The sequence below is a fragment of the Sycon ciliatum genome, chromosome 6 (genome assembly GCF_964019385.1).
Source record: "Sycon ciliatum chromosome 6, ocSycCili1.1, whole genome shotgun sequence".
Taxonomy (NCBI): Eukaryota; Metazoa; Porifera; class Calcarea; order Leucosolenida; family Sycettidae; genus Sycon; species Sycon ciliatum.
Window position 1 is genome coordinate 9,778,156 of NC_088648.1, and position 12,876 is coordinate 9,791,031.

At 48.1% G+C, this 12,876-nt stretch overlaps 1 protein-coding gene across 1 annotated transcript in view; it reads right to left on the reverse strand.

Moving 5' to 3' along the window:
• LOC135819321 (uncharacterized) overlaps positions 1-12,876 on the reverse strand; it is a 37,327-nt gene that overhangs the window by 18,067 nt on the left and 6,384 nt on the right. Inside the window, exons 6-24 of the mRNA XM_065332507.1 lie at positions 12,526-12,682; positions 11,840-11,945; positions 11,038-11,266; positions 9,997-10,116; positions 9,550-9,650; positions 8,895-8,981; positions 8,361-8,426; positions 7,737-7,862; positions 7,343-7,454; positions 6,634-6,701; positions 5,759-5,845; positions 5,026-5,106; positions 4,650-4,688; positions 4,068-4,198; positions 3,381-3,428; positions 2,569-2,660; positions 1,945-2,204; positions 1,311-1,453; positions 309-407 (exon numbers count right to left, since the gene is read on the reverse strand). Coding sequence (XP_065188579.1) covers positions 309-407; positions 1,311-1,453; positions 1,945-2,204; positions 2,569-2,660; positions 3,381-3,428; positions 4,068-4,198; positions 4,650-4,688; positions 5,026-5,106; positions 5,759-5,845; positions 6,634-6,701; positions 7,343-7,454; positions 7,737-7,862; positions 8,361-8,426; positions 8,895-8,981; positions 9,550-9,650; positions 9,997-10,116; positions 11,038-11,266; positions 11,840-11,945; positions 12,526-12,682 — 2,152 coding nt within the window. The remainder of the gene's footprint in view (positions 1-308; positions 408-1,310; positions 1,454-1,944; positions 2,205-2,568; positions 2,661-3,380; positions 3,429-4,067; positions 4,199-4,649; positions 4,689-5,025; positions 5,107-5,758; positions 5,846-6,633; positions 6,702-7,342; positions 7,455-7,736; positions 7,863-8,360; positions 8,427-8,894; positions 8,982-9,549; positions 9,651-9,996; positions 10,117-11,037; positions 11,267-11,839; positions 11,946-12,525; positions 12,683-12,876) is intronic.

The window sequence follows — 12,876 nt, forward strand, 5'->3', positions numbered from 1 at the left end:
CAACAGCAACAGCAGAAGAAGCAGCAGGAGAAGAAGCAGCAGCAGCAGAAGCGGCAATGGCAGGTGTAGCTGCAGGAGCAGCGGCAGCAGAAAAAGCAAAAGCAACAGATTCAAAACCAGCAGCAGCAGCAGCAGCGTCAAAACCACCAGCAGCAGCAGAAACGGAAGTAGCAGCTGTTCATGGCCTGCCAACGCCACGAGTATTGTAGCTTACTACATGTAGTCCTGACGGTTAACCACTTGTAAGACTAGAGAGTAACAAGGACTGTAGACTGTAGACTGTAGTGTACATAGTACATAGTACATACCTTCTGCTGATAATGCCATGAAACCACAGGGACACCTGGCCATCCGCCTGTTTGATACCAGCTGTCGGCGCTTGGGTTTCACGAAACCACCGCAACGAACTGGTTGATGTGAATCATGGGAGAAGAAAGGAGCAGAAGCAGGAGAGAGGATGTGAGACAGTGAGTTGGACAGACACACAGACAGGCGAAATAGAGACAGAGATATTGCTTCAGAGCAGAAAAAAGAGAGATACATACGGCGAATTTTAAGAACCAGTTCAGGGGAGATAACAGTGACAGAAAAAGGAAAGTAAGGGAGTAATGTCGAGTGGCCGTGCACCATGTCAGCTATCCATGCCCTCGACCCCGCATTTAACCACCACCGCTGGATAGTCTTTCACAGCAGTGATTGGAGGAAGCATACTGATGGCCAGCGGCGGATCCAGCGATCTCTATGGGGGGGGGGGGGGGGTTCCAGTATAGTAAAAACTGAATAGCTGATACATGTACATGGACAGGCATATGGTTGTCAGTAGCACATTTACGATTTTTAGGGAGTTCCACGGAACCCCTGGAACCCCTCCTGGATCCGCCCCAGTGATGCTACATACATGTTCCTACTGTTGACAAGGTCAAGTGCAGGAGCTCGTGACGGCAAGGAAGATTGAAAGTGCAACGGACGGACAAACTACTGTCGTGGACTGACGGAAATCCGATGGGATGACCGGGGCCGGTGCCCTTGCTGCTATCAGCCCGTGCATGCACTGTAGTCCACGTACACACTGTAAAAAAATGGACCAGCAGTGCTGGCGGCTGCAAGGCCAGCCACCCAGTGGCCGCTTGACTTTGAAACGGACTTCAATGTGCGATGCAGTAGCTGACCACATTACAACAATGACGACTGCCCTGTCATTTACTTCCACACATATAGTACATACAGCAAAAAGCAACGAGACACATGTAGATGATTCAAGGTGGACAGCATGTGAAAACGAGAGCATTGCTCCTGGCTGGCTAACTTACGCTGCACGGGTTCCTTCTTTTCCAAAATGCTTGTACTTCGGCTTCCATTGTTCGGGGACCGGTTGTACTTCATCAATGTCAAACCCATCCAACTGCTCTTCCTCGTCTTCACCCGACGAAGAGTCACTGGATATCGTCGTGGACTGCGCGAAACAGTCCAACAGCGCCACACAAACATACACCCATGCACACACGCACACACGCATGCGCGCGCACACACACACACACAGACACACACAGACACACACACAGAATTATTGTAAGGATAACATGACCGTGGATGTACAGATACAAATCACCTCAAGTGCAGTGCCGCTATCGCACTGATCGAATGACAAGAGTTTGACTTCCATTCAAAAGAGTGTCTCGTGTCAACTTCATCACCTGGTGGTACCCTGATATAAGCCAACCCGGCAGCAGGGCATACATACATCTCACAGCCAGATTATCTGCAGGGAGTGCGCAACATGGATGAAGCGCACAGAAAACCAAATGGGTCGTCTTCCGGGAAAATAAGAACAGAATGTAGGTGCTTATGCCGTAAAACCACATGGTCTTGATGCTCTATGGTTCACATGTCTTACATTGTAAATGTGTTCGGCAAAAAAGCACACATTATAACATTTGCACCTACAGCAACAAGATTGGCCTCCAGCTCATGAGTAGACGGTGGTGGTGGAAGATCAAATGTTGACATGGGTTCTGCTCCGTGTTCGTCAAACATAGACGGTGCGGGTCTTTCTGCATCTTGTCGGCAATGGCTGGACAGAGAGGCACCAATTCTCGCTGAGGACTCAGAGATGATGCCGACGAACGCCTGCAGCATCTCTCGTTCTTGTCTCGCTTTGATGAACAGCGGTCGTGTGCCTTTTCTTGATACATGTCCTCGGATAACTAAACAGTGACATTGATGATGCATACACAGATACAACAAAGACAAACACATCATGAGCTGCCTGAAGATATGCGATGATATCATCATTCTAATATCTTTGTAAGGAGTAGCTAAAGCGCCAGCAGCTCAAACAAACTCACGCTGTACACTAAGCTCCCATAAACAAAACCGCCAACCCCCGCTTTATACTCAACTCTCACAAGCGAATCCGCTGGCCCACACTAAGTGACCATGGCATCATTTGGATAATGCCTATATAGATGAACCTAGCAAGAATAACGCTGCACGTCATTGAGACTCGTACAAGTGGCAGACTCGCATTCACTACACGCAAAGTTCCCTTTGCTGATCACACAAACTTACCTTTCTGCAACACAGTGGCAGCTCGGTGCACTCTTTCCAGTTTCCGCGAAAGCGTGTCCAGATGGTAGTACTTCAGGAAAACTTTCGTTTTGCTGCACAGCGTCCGCACACAACGATAGAACAGAAAACCAAAACACAACATTACGGGAAAATAATATGGAGCAGGGAGCGGTACTTTCTTGCAGGTTTGCTGGAAGGTTTAGATGGACTTCTCGTGTGCTCTGGATGGCAGTAGAAAGTCAGTCAAATGTAAAGTCAAACTCGGCAGGAAAGTGCGAGCTCCAGTTCCAGTGACGAGAGCAACCAACTTGCTTGCAAAACAAAACATGTCCAGCTATTGATAAGGCAAGCAAGAGTAGCCATGGCCATAGGTTTTCAAAGATAACATTTTTTAAAGAAGCAAAAATTACTGGCTATATTTGTATGGCTCCAGCAGGACACAACGGAGTGTATTTAGGCAGAATTCCGACTTTGCAATAACTCCTCTTCAGTGCAGGCTAGTCTTGCTCTGCATGCTCTGTGTCCTGGAATGTATTACCAGAACAATCCATATCACAACGGCTGTGATATGGAACTCCCGTTGGAAATACAAGTATGATGAAGCTACACTGCACAGTTAGACCTCGCATAACCACACACAATCCGTTTTCCACACAAATATCCGGATAGGTGAGGGAACTGGATAATCGAACACACATTCTGTGTATATGCATGCCACAGGCTCTAAATCGGTAACCAACGATTTTCTTCCGGATGGCGAGGGATCCGGATAAAAGAGGACCGGATAAGCAAGGTCTGACTGTATTACTCACCCAATCTGAAATCCGGTGATGCCAGCGGCATTCAGGATTCTCCGACAACTGTTCCAGCAGTGAAAGGCAAAGCAAATGATCACAGCAACACGTACACATTATGTCCAATCTATAGACACACGCTATTTTAGATGTATACAGGCTCAAGCTCTATTACATCTCCCCTCAAAACATGTGTCAAGTTGAGTGTGCAAGACCCTGTGCTGTGGCGGAATGACTAGGGAAGATTTTGTAGAGATTTGGTTGTTGTTGTATACTGTATTTAATGTGGGAATCAAAACAGGCATAACGAATGATACTGGAGACCATAAGCAAACCGTCGGGCCGTTGATTGGGAAAAACTGGGAACGAGGCTGGCACGCAGGGAAACTCGAATCGTTTCGCGAACACGATTGGAGCAGCCCCAACGGGTGATCACGAAACGATTACGATTCCGGTTGCATCACGCATCACTTGCATCACGTGCCTGAATGGTTCAACGCACGGCTTTGTCCCGTGCATGGTTTGACGATTGGAAATCGGAGCTGTCCAATCGTTCGACCGTAAGCGTGACGGTTTGCTAATGGTTTCTAATAATAATAATAATAACGGACCCATTGCACAGGGCACACATTTAGTGGATTGAGTGAATGCGATGCAATGGCTCAATCAAGGAAGTCTGTGTGTACATGGTGGACTAAAACTAACCCTTTGGCGTCGGGCCTGATCTGAAGGTTTGCTAGACTCTTGAAGCGAGATACAAACTCCTCGAAACTGGGCCGAATCGCAAAGCCTTCTCGACGGATGCGAGTTGTCTCCAGCATCCCGGTGTAGCGCAGCTGCAACAGTACGCAGGCAGGCATGCACACTGAGTTCATAATGGGAATAATGCGGGGAGAAATGGACGGAGAGAGAGGAGGGCCCGGGGAGAAACAGAAGAGAGAGAGGAAGGCCTGGGGAGAAAAGAAGATGAGAGACAGGAAGGCCCGGAGAGAAAAAGAAGAAGAGAGAGGAACACCCGGGGAGAAAAAGAAGAAGAAAGAAGGAAGGGCATAGCTCGAACTGTACAGCAATGGTACTGCATTCTGCAATGGGGTCAAACGGCACAGCACCAACACTGTTGCCACCCCTACTCTCTGTCTCTGGGCCGTACCTGTGCCATGCCAACAGATCGTTATCCACATACTGCGAGGCCCACACAGGTACTTGCACTGAAAAGTAAAGTTATCATCTACTCAGCCTCCACCCCCCCCCCCCCCCCTCCAACCATGTAAAGTGTGACCAACTCACCTGGGAGAGAACAAAGTCTTCTTCAAACACGCCTGGCTTCTGTGACATAGAAAACAGTAAGAAATCAAAGAAACATACTAGTGACGTTTTCTGGCCAAGAAGATAATGGGTACATCCGCATTCGCGCCCTGGTCCAATTTACAGCATCTCGAGCAACCATCAGCCATTCACTGCGTGTCGCGTACAAAAATTTTAGTGAATCAGAGAATATGGCAGGTCTCGCAGGCTTCTGATTGCCTACATCCATGGCGACGGTGATGTGACAGCCAAGAAGCATTCAGCATAGACACTAACGACATGTTAACACCAGAGTACTGGAGTTCAAATTTGCATTGCATGTAAGCACTCTCTGACAACAATGATTGCCGCATCTCACCTTTCCAGTATTGGGTTTGATACACCGGACAAAGTGTGGTGTGCATGCAAACATCTTCTCCATCAGCAGATTCAGAGAGTTCTGCGGAATACACACACATACATGCATGCACGCACACATGCACACACACACACACACACACACACACACGCACACACAAGCAAACACTGTCATCAAAGAGAGTTTGCCGGCTGTGGTGTTACACAATGTACGGGAGGACATGACTCTGACTTTGGTATTGCAGAACTCATTGTGCTTCTAGCAGTTAGAAGACTCTGACTTTGATTCTTCGAGCCAATTTTGGTGTTCACTCAACTTCATTGTGTTTGATTGAGCCAGTCATGTTGAGCTCTGCTTATGACACCAAACAAGGTCGAAGTAGCTAACTATCCAGAGATTGACTTTCGCCTATTGAGAAATCTCATCCTCAGGGGCTAAACTGGTCTCCCTTCTAGGGGGGTGCACGGCCGCATACATGCAAGTGTAGGATTGCTGGTGCATGTCATTCGTGGTCATAACGTGCATGCTGAACCTAGGTCGAAATTGTTAGGGGGTGCATGTGTCCCCTGTGCCCCATGTGGACTACGCGCCTGAATCGGAATGGACACGTATATCCGCCCTGTTGGGAAAGTCACATGCTGGAGATGATAGTCACACACGCACGCACGCACACACACACACACACACGCACGCACGCACGCACGCACACACACACACAGGGTGTCTAATGTACCTTGAATTGTGTGCTGACAGTGAGGCCTCTCCTGCCAGTGGCTGTCCGCGACCGGCCAAATGTCTCCTCTCCCTTGCGCTTGCGAGACTGCATTGCAAGGTACCAAAGCAAAAGCATAGACCAAAAAAAATAGGTACATTATCATGTCCGTTCCCAAAGGGAACTCACAATGGCCGCTAACACCCGGTAAACCCTAGCGGCAGATGCAGCACCTAACGGTGGTACATGGATGCGGCTAATGGGGTTTCTCCACACTTGTGCCAGTGTTTGTGAGACTTATCCACTCACCCCCCACCGTTCGGAGCATAGACCAAACATGCATGGAATAACAATTATAACGATATCCACTTATTTCTGTGTGCCCATCAGGCCGTTGTCTGTTGTCGGTGCTCACACATGTGAGTACAACGACGGCCTACATGCGCTTGCTGCACGTTCCAAGATGCTGTCGTAGGAACAGCCGAACACAAGCCGGTTCGTGTGCGCGGTGCATTTTGAGATGTTGATAGCAGCGCTCAATGCTTGTGTTCAGAGTTCTTGTTCGGTGCAGGAGATATTGGATGCACTGTATTTCTGCACCAGAGCAACGTGAACTGAAGCTAAGAGCGTGTCACCCCCCCCCCCCCCCACACACACACACACATACACCCCCCCCCTCCCCCCCCCACACACACACCCTACGCTCCCTTTCTAGCACTTCTCCCGTTATACCCAGCGTCAGTGCAGGTAGAAGTGCACCATCCATGCTGCGTACAAAACAACCCTGTCGTCTGCAGATGCATAGCTATAGGCTCTGCGGCAATTACATTGACTAGAGACAGCCGTGTTCCTTGCACTTCAATCACATCCATAGCAAAGTGTACACGTAGACTTACCACTCTGGCTTTGCCACTCTTGCGTCTCCGACTCTTCACGGCCAGTGTCCCTGTTCTGGTCACGGAACCTGAACAGCAATAGAAGCAAGCAGTATGAACACCACAAACATCACCTCACTGCACACCAGTAACCATTCATTTTCTTGTAAGAATTCGATGACACACATGCACACAATGAACATGGCATTGTCTGCGGCAAGCTCCTGTTGTTGCTTGAATGATGCCAGTGTATACACTAGTTATACTATCAGTTTAAGCCCTATGGAGTAAATGCAACTAAAGTCGCACCTTTCTTAAATGGAGTGCAAGGGTAGAACAGCTCAACTGATTTTAGATCATGCAGGGACGAGCCAGGGGAGTAAGAAAAGGAGATGCAGACCGGACGTAGTCATAACATCCAGGGAGGGCACACAGCACAACCAGATGAAATGCAAAACAAAGTGTACGTCGCTCCTGGTCTGTGCTTTCCTGTTGCCTTCGGCCGGGATAAAATTACACATGTGTTGCATGCATCACCAGTGCGGGATACGCTTTCAGTCAGTAAGTTGTGGCTTTGATGCTGATCTGTGTGGTAGAAACCATGGATCATCACGTGGAACTTAGAAGTCCGGAATCAAAGTGGACCACGTTTGGGGTATACCTGGTCTCAAGTTGCCTCTCTGATTTCTAACGCTCTCCATTCCAACACCCCTGGCTGTATACTACTCACCCATGAAGATCTCATGTACAAGATCATTGGTGCTGGCTTGAAATAGCTCAACTGCTCCAGTGGGCAGAGAGTCACGGTTCTTCTCCAGGAAACCACTTGCAAGATAGTGAACCTGTGTGAACATGCATAAAAGAGGTACACACATATGCACGTGTTTAAGATTATCAGGGGACAAGTTAGGTCCGTGTGAGACCGGTGCGGTTCTCTAACCCTGCATCCCCCTCTCTCAGTCATGCAAAAATACACACACACACACACACACGCACACACACACATTTACTCACTCATTCACTCACTCTATTTGTCTCTCATCAGCCTTAGAATTCACCGTTCTATCTCATAATCAGTTTAAAGGTACTTCTCCAATGATGCACAGCTTGTAACTGTTATTTACCTTTCCAGCATAGTGCACAATGGTGAACTGTGGGGCGTCCGGGTACTTGGGGTCATGGCCACTGACAAAGTATTTGGACGATTTGAACTTCTCCTCCAGTTTCTGCACATACGTGAAGTCAGTCGCCTGCAAGATATCAGAGTCAAGAAACGACAGACAGTGTTTCAATAGAACTGGTCAGAATGCACTCACAGTGGAGCACACAACTGACACCTTTTGGTAACATGGGGCAGCACCGTATTCGCTGGAGTCAGAGCACACAAGGGTCCGGGATAAAGGTCATACAGGGGAGTGAGAGGGGGGGGGGGGGGTGGAGGGGAGGGGGAATTCTCCTCAGCTCTGACCCCGGACGCTGATGGTGAGTGCTGCCTCAAAACAATACAACAGTTGCAAATCCACATGCATGCACAGGTGTACACATACACAGACAGACACACACACAGATACCCCCCCCCCCCCCACACACACACACAGGCACAAACATGTGTGTACATATGCTGGCTTGTACACATGCAGTGACCTAATCCTGCTCTTCCTCCTTATCGCTGTGCAAAATGAATAATTCTATAATGATACCAGACTAGACAGAAGTGGAAGCGCCATCAGGTATGTTGGTTCACTCACCCTGGGAAAGATGGATTGCTCATCCAGCAAAGCAAACAGACCAGCTGGCTTGGACAAGAACATTTCCTGAACAGCAAAAATAGGCCAGCCAGCACAGCATTCCATGGCTTAGAGGAGGCTGAGGTGAGTGATTTCTGCAACTATTCAGTCATGCAAGGCCGAAGCCAGACTTGAGTTGCAGCTTGGAAAAGAACCCTTCAAACAATAATGGAGTAGACTCAATGGCTCATAGCAGAGATGAACAGCAAGGTGAGGTAGTAGTTTACACTTTGTCGCAAGACAAGTCTTGAATCAGATAAACAGATAATGAGAGCCAGCACATGCGTGTTGTACAATCTTGCCGCATCTAATGGTGGCATTGTGGCCAGATGGGTCAAACAATCAAGCGGCTCCATCTTGCTTGTCCACATTACAACAGTTGCGGCAAATATTGCACAGCAAGAGAGAATGCACAAGCAGTGCCATGCGCATAATTGATATCATACGCCCCGTGTTTATCAATCAGTTGTCATTGTGTGCATGCTAATCTCTCACCAGAAGTGGTCGGTTATCGATGAACGGGATCTCATTCCAGTCGACACCCTCCTTGGCATACTCTTGCTGTTCCAGAAAGAATATGTGCTGCAGAACACAGAGAGCATGGCCAATTGGCCAGGATAGAGGTAAATAGACCGGTTCACATGCGACTCAGTCATGCAGAATTTTCTACAGCTTCAGGAATGCCACCACGCTCAAGGATCAGGGCACAGATGCAGCTCCTGAAGCAGTGGGACGACGAGAAAAGACATCATTGAGAATGCAGTGTGATGTCAGTGCACAACCACTCACAGTGCATTTGTTTGTGTGCTCTATGTACACTGCAATTTTTCAAGCAATTGTAGTAAAACCGGTCAAGGTGACCACTCGGATAAGGTGACCACCTGTCCTACAAAACAACTGAAACCAGGACCAAGGGATGCTATTTCCAGTCAAATCACCCTGGATAAGGAGACCACCTGGTTAACAGAGACCACCTTGTGAAGGTCCCTTGAGCGGTCGTCTTAGACAGGTTTCATTGCACGTAATTAACCGTGCATTATGCGGCACACCATGCCCGGTGTAATAGAATAATTCCACACCAATAATTCGTACAATTCAGTGTAGATCCACGTACATGTACATGCACACTGTGCAAATCTCAGTCACATACCTCGTTGAAGAAATATTGTATCTTCTCATTGGCAAGGTTGATGCATAGCTGCTCAAAGTTGTTCTTCTCAAAGTGCTCAAAACCGAAGATGTCCAGTATGCCTGAAGGAAGACGAACACACCAGAAATATCGGGACCAGAGAGTGAGAATGAAAAGCTTGTGCTATTATCACCGACTGGGAGTAGGAATGCTTGTACGCTATCGACAGGCTTGAATATGCGTTTTGGTTCAATTTCAGCAACAGTGTTGTCACATGCCAGGGTTCTCCGGCTACAGTCAGTCATGTCTATTGGGTGTGAATGTACGCAGAACCATCTACACACAAACGGCAGAGAGGGGGTTTACAGATATATCGCAACTCAAACCATATACATGTATTTCCAAATACGAATTCGCTGGACTCGGAGAGATTAGAGGGCACAATTTGCCTTCAGAGGATTGCCTCACCGATTTCCGAGCACTCCGGTGCCTGGATGTTTTCCTTGGGTGCCAGTAGTCCATTGACACGCAGTATTATCCAGCTGAACATGCGGCCGTACATAACCTTGGCCATGGCATCACGACCATCTGCACAAACACACACATACACACACACACACACACACACACACACACACACACGCACACACACGCACACATACAAACATTTGGTGTGCAAGAATGGACTCGGATGGAGAGCCAAGGATAAATTTATAGTAAAGAAAAAGGACCAAGGAACTACAAGTTACGCTATAATGTCCACTAACACCACCAGTTACTAAACAATCAGCTTAGTGCACATTATAGCGTAACTTGTAGTTTATTGTTTTTGGTTTTTTTTACACGTTCATTTAGTAGAAATTACATACCGGAAAATGTACTTGCAGCCATGCACACCGTACTAGTCTCCAGGATTCAGATAGGGAATTTGTCAGGAAAAACTGAACCTCCTCCTCTACATTTATATGACCGGTGTTGCTTGCACAATGGGAAAGCAATCTATGTACGCCTTTCACCCAGACTTGGCATCACACTTGATATCAGACTTTCGTCCGTACTACGCAAACCGGTGCATTTCTCCCTCTATACAGCAGAGAGAGAGAGAGAGAGAGAGAGAGAGAGAGAGAGAGAGAGAGAGAGAGAGAGAGAGAGAGAGAGAGAGAGAGAGAGAGAGAGAGAGAGGGGGAGGGGGGGGGGAGAGGGGGAAGCTCACATCATAGTTTCACGCTAACACAAGGGTTGCTTGTTGAGTATGAATAAACGTGAAACTCCTCTCTATCTATCTCTCTCTCCCTCTTTGTCAGCTACTTCACCCTTTGGTTGGAATCGGTGTTGGGTGTTTCCCCAGTTACATAGTTCAATGCTGTCCCCTGCTTGATGGCTACCCAGTGCTGCTCAGTGACTGTCTGTGACTGTCAGTGATGGCAATCTAGGCTTCACACAGGGCTCTATTCTCCCTTCAGGACATGCAATTTTGCTTTGGACCAGAATTATTCATTATCACCGTACCTTGTGCTTTCTCCTTGGTCAGCTTGGTCGTGATAATCTCACCCGCTGTCAGCGTCTCCTTGGTGGTGAAGTAGCCATCGAGTATGGAGGCCTGTACGCCCAGCAGAGCTGCGACATCTACCAGGATCCTCTCATTGGACAGCTGAGCGTAACCTGCGTCGTCCTCCACAATGTCCACGTTGCCCAGCGCTAGAACAGTTGCCAGTGCGCGGAACATGTCGCTTTGGTCCTGCGGCGCACGCCAGCAATCATATACAAGCACATAATTATGACAAAAATCATATTTTCTATGTGTTTGTAAGCTTGCTGCATCCAGTGGCAGCCCTGCTGCATGTCACCCCAATGATAGACCATCTGTCCTTAGAGACCAACACTGCAATAGATCACCACATGCAAAAAGATGCCCGTTATCTCAAACACCAAGGCGAAAGCCAGCCACATTTCCACAGGCATGCAACAAGTGTAGAAGGCCAGCTGGCTCCAATGACCCGTTCTCTGCACGTCATGTGACTATCGTACCACCAACATCATGCATTGATCCCTGATGATGCCCTCCTGGGTGGAAATTTGGACAAGTTACTGTGGTGTAGCCAAGGACTGTTCGTGTGTTGCGAGTTGGGTGTACTGAAAATATGACAAGGCTACAATGGAGCTTCAAAGTTCTTACACCAACACCAACAACATGTACATGTATATTATGTTACCATGGCACCGCAGCCCTCAAACACTGCAGATTCTCTGTTGTCAAGGTAGGGCTAGTATGAATTGAACAGAGAAAGCGATTGCACAATAAAGATCGTACCTCCATGGTGAATCCGACCATATCCATTGCGTTGACCAGGTTACCAAACTCCTCCTTCAGCTGACTGTGATTACGTTCTATAGTTTCCCAGCTCCTCTTCATGTACCTACATAGCACACATCACAAGCCAAAGTCATCATATACATGTTAGCATGGTGCTGTGCTGGCAATGCTTTCAGCAGGCAGGGCTGCGCTGATTACTGCCACCTCTGGCAGCTAAGCAGCACGCTAAGTAGACAATGGATCTACATGTACATGTAGATCGGAAAACAATTAAATTTTAGTATTGAACGCTGGGACGGATAACTTGGGCCAAAACTGCCTGGTCCAGACTGGAAACCGTCTTGATCCTTGGGTAGTTAAACACACCGTCTGCACCCTGCTGCACTTACCTGGACTTGCACGTCAGGAGAACATTAGAAGCTAAGGTTTCCTTGTTAATCCATACAATAGTCATACTACACTTTTACCTCGGTTATCCGAACAGCGAAGTCCCGGGCACCCTTTGGGCGAGATTGGAAATATTACTACTCTTTTGCCACTTCAGTGGAAATAGTGATGTCATATGCCATATCTATGGCCTTTGCGCATCAAAAGGTATGGGATTCGGAGTTATGGACATTTAAAAGTTATGGGCAGTGCCAGGTCCCGGACGGCCCGGATAAACGAGGTATGAGTGAACTCACCGGCAGTTTCTGGCAGTGTCCAGACAGAGGTTGCTGAGCTCACTCACTGACAGGCCGGCAAACATGTAGTAGAATACATGGAAGTTGCCCTCTTCCCAGCCTTGCACTGCCACGCGAGACCTCTCCAGCAGGTACTCGGAGATCTTGGCACCGATCACTGTGCACACGATGTGCGTGCACGTTTGCACACACGCACACGTGCACACACACACACGCACAAACGCGTGCACACACACACACACACATGCATACATACACACAAATGCACACACACACACACGTGCATACACAGACACACGTTCACGCACATACATACAGCCACAGACAGAGTTATTGGTTCAGTTAGCAGAG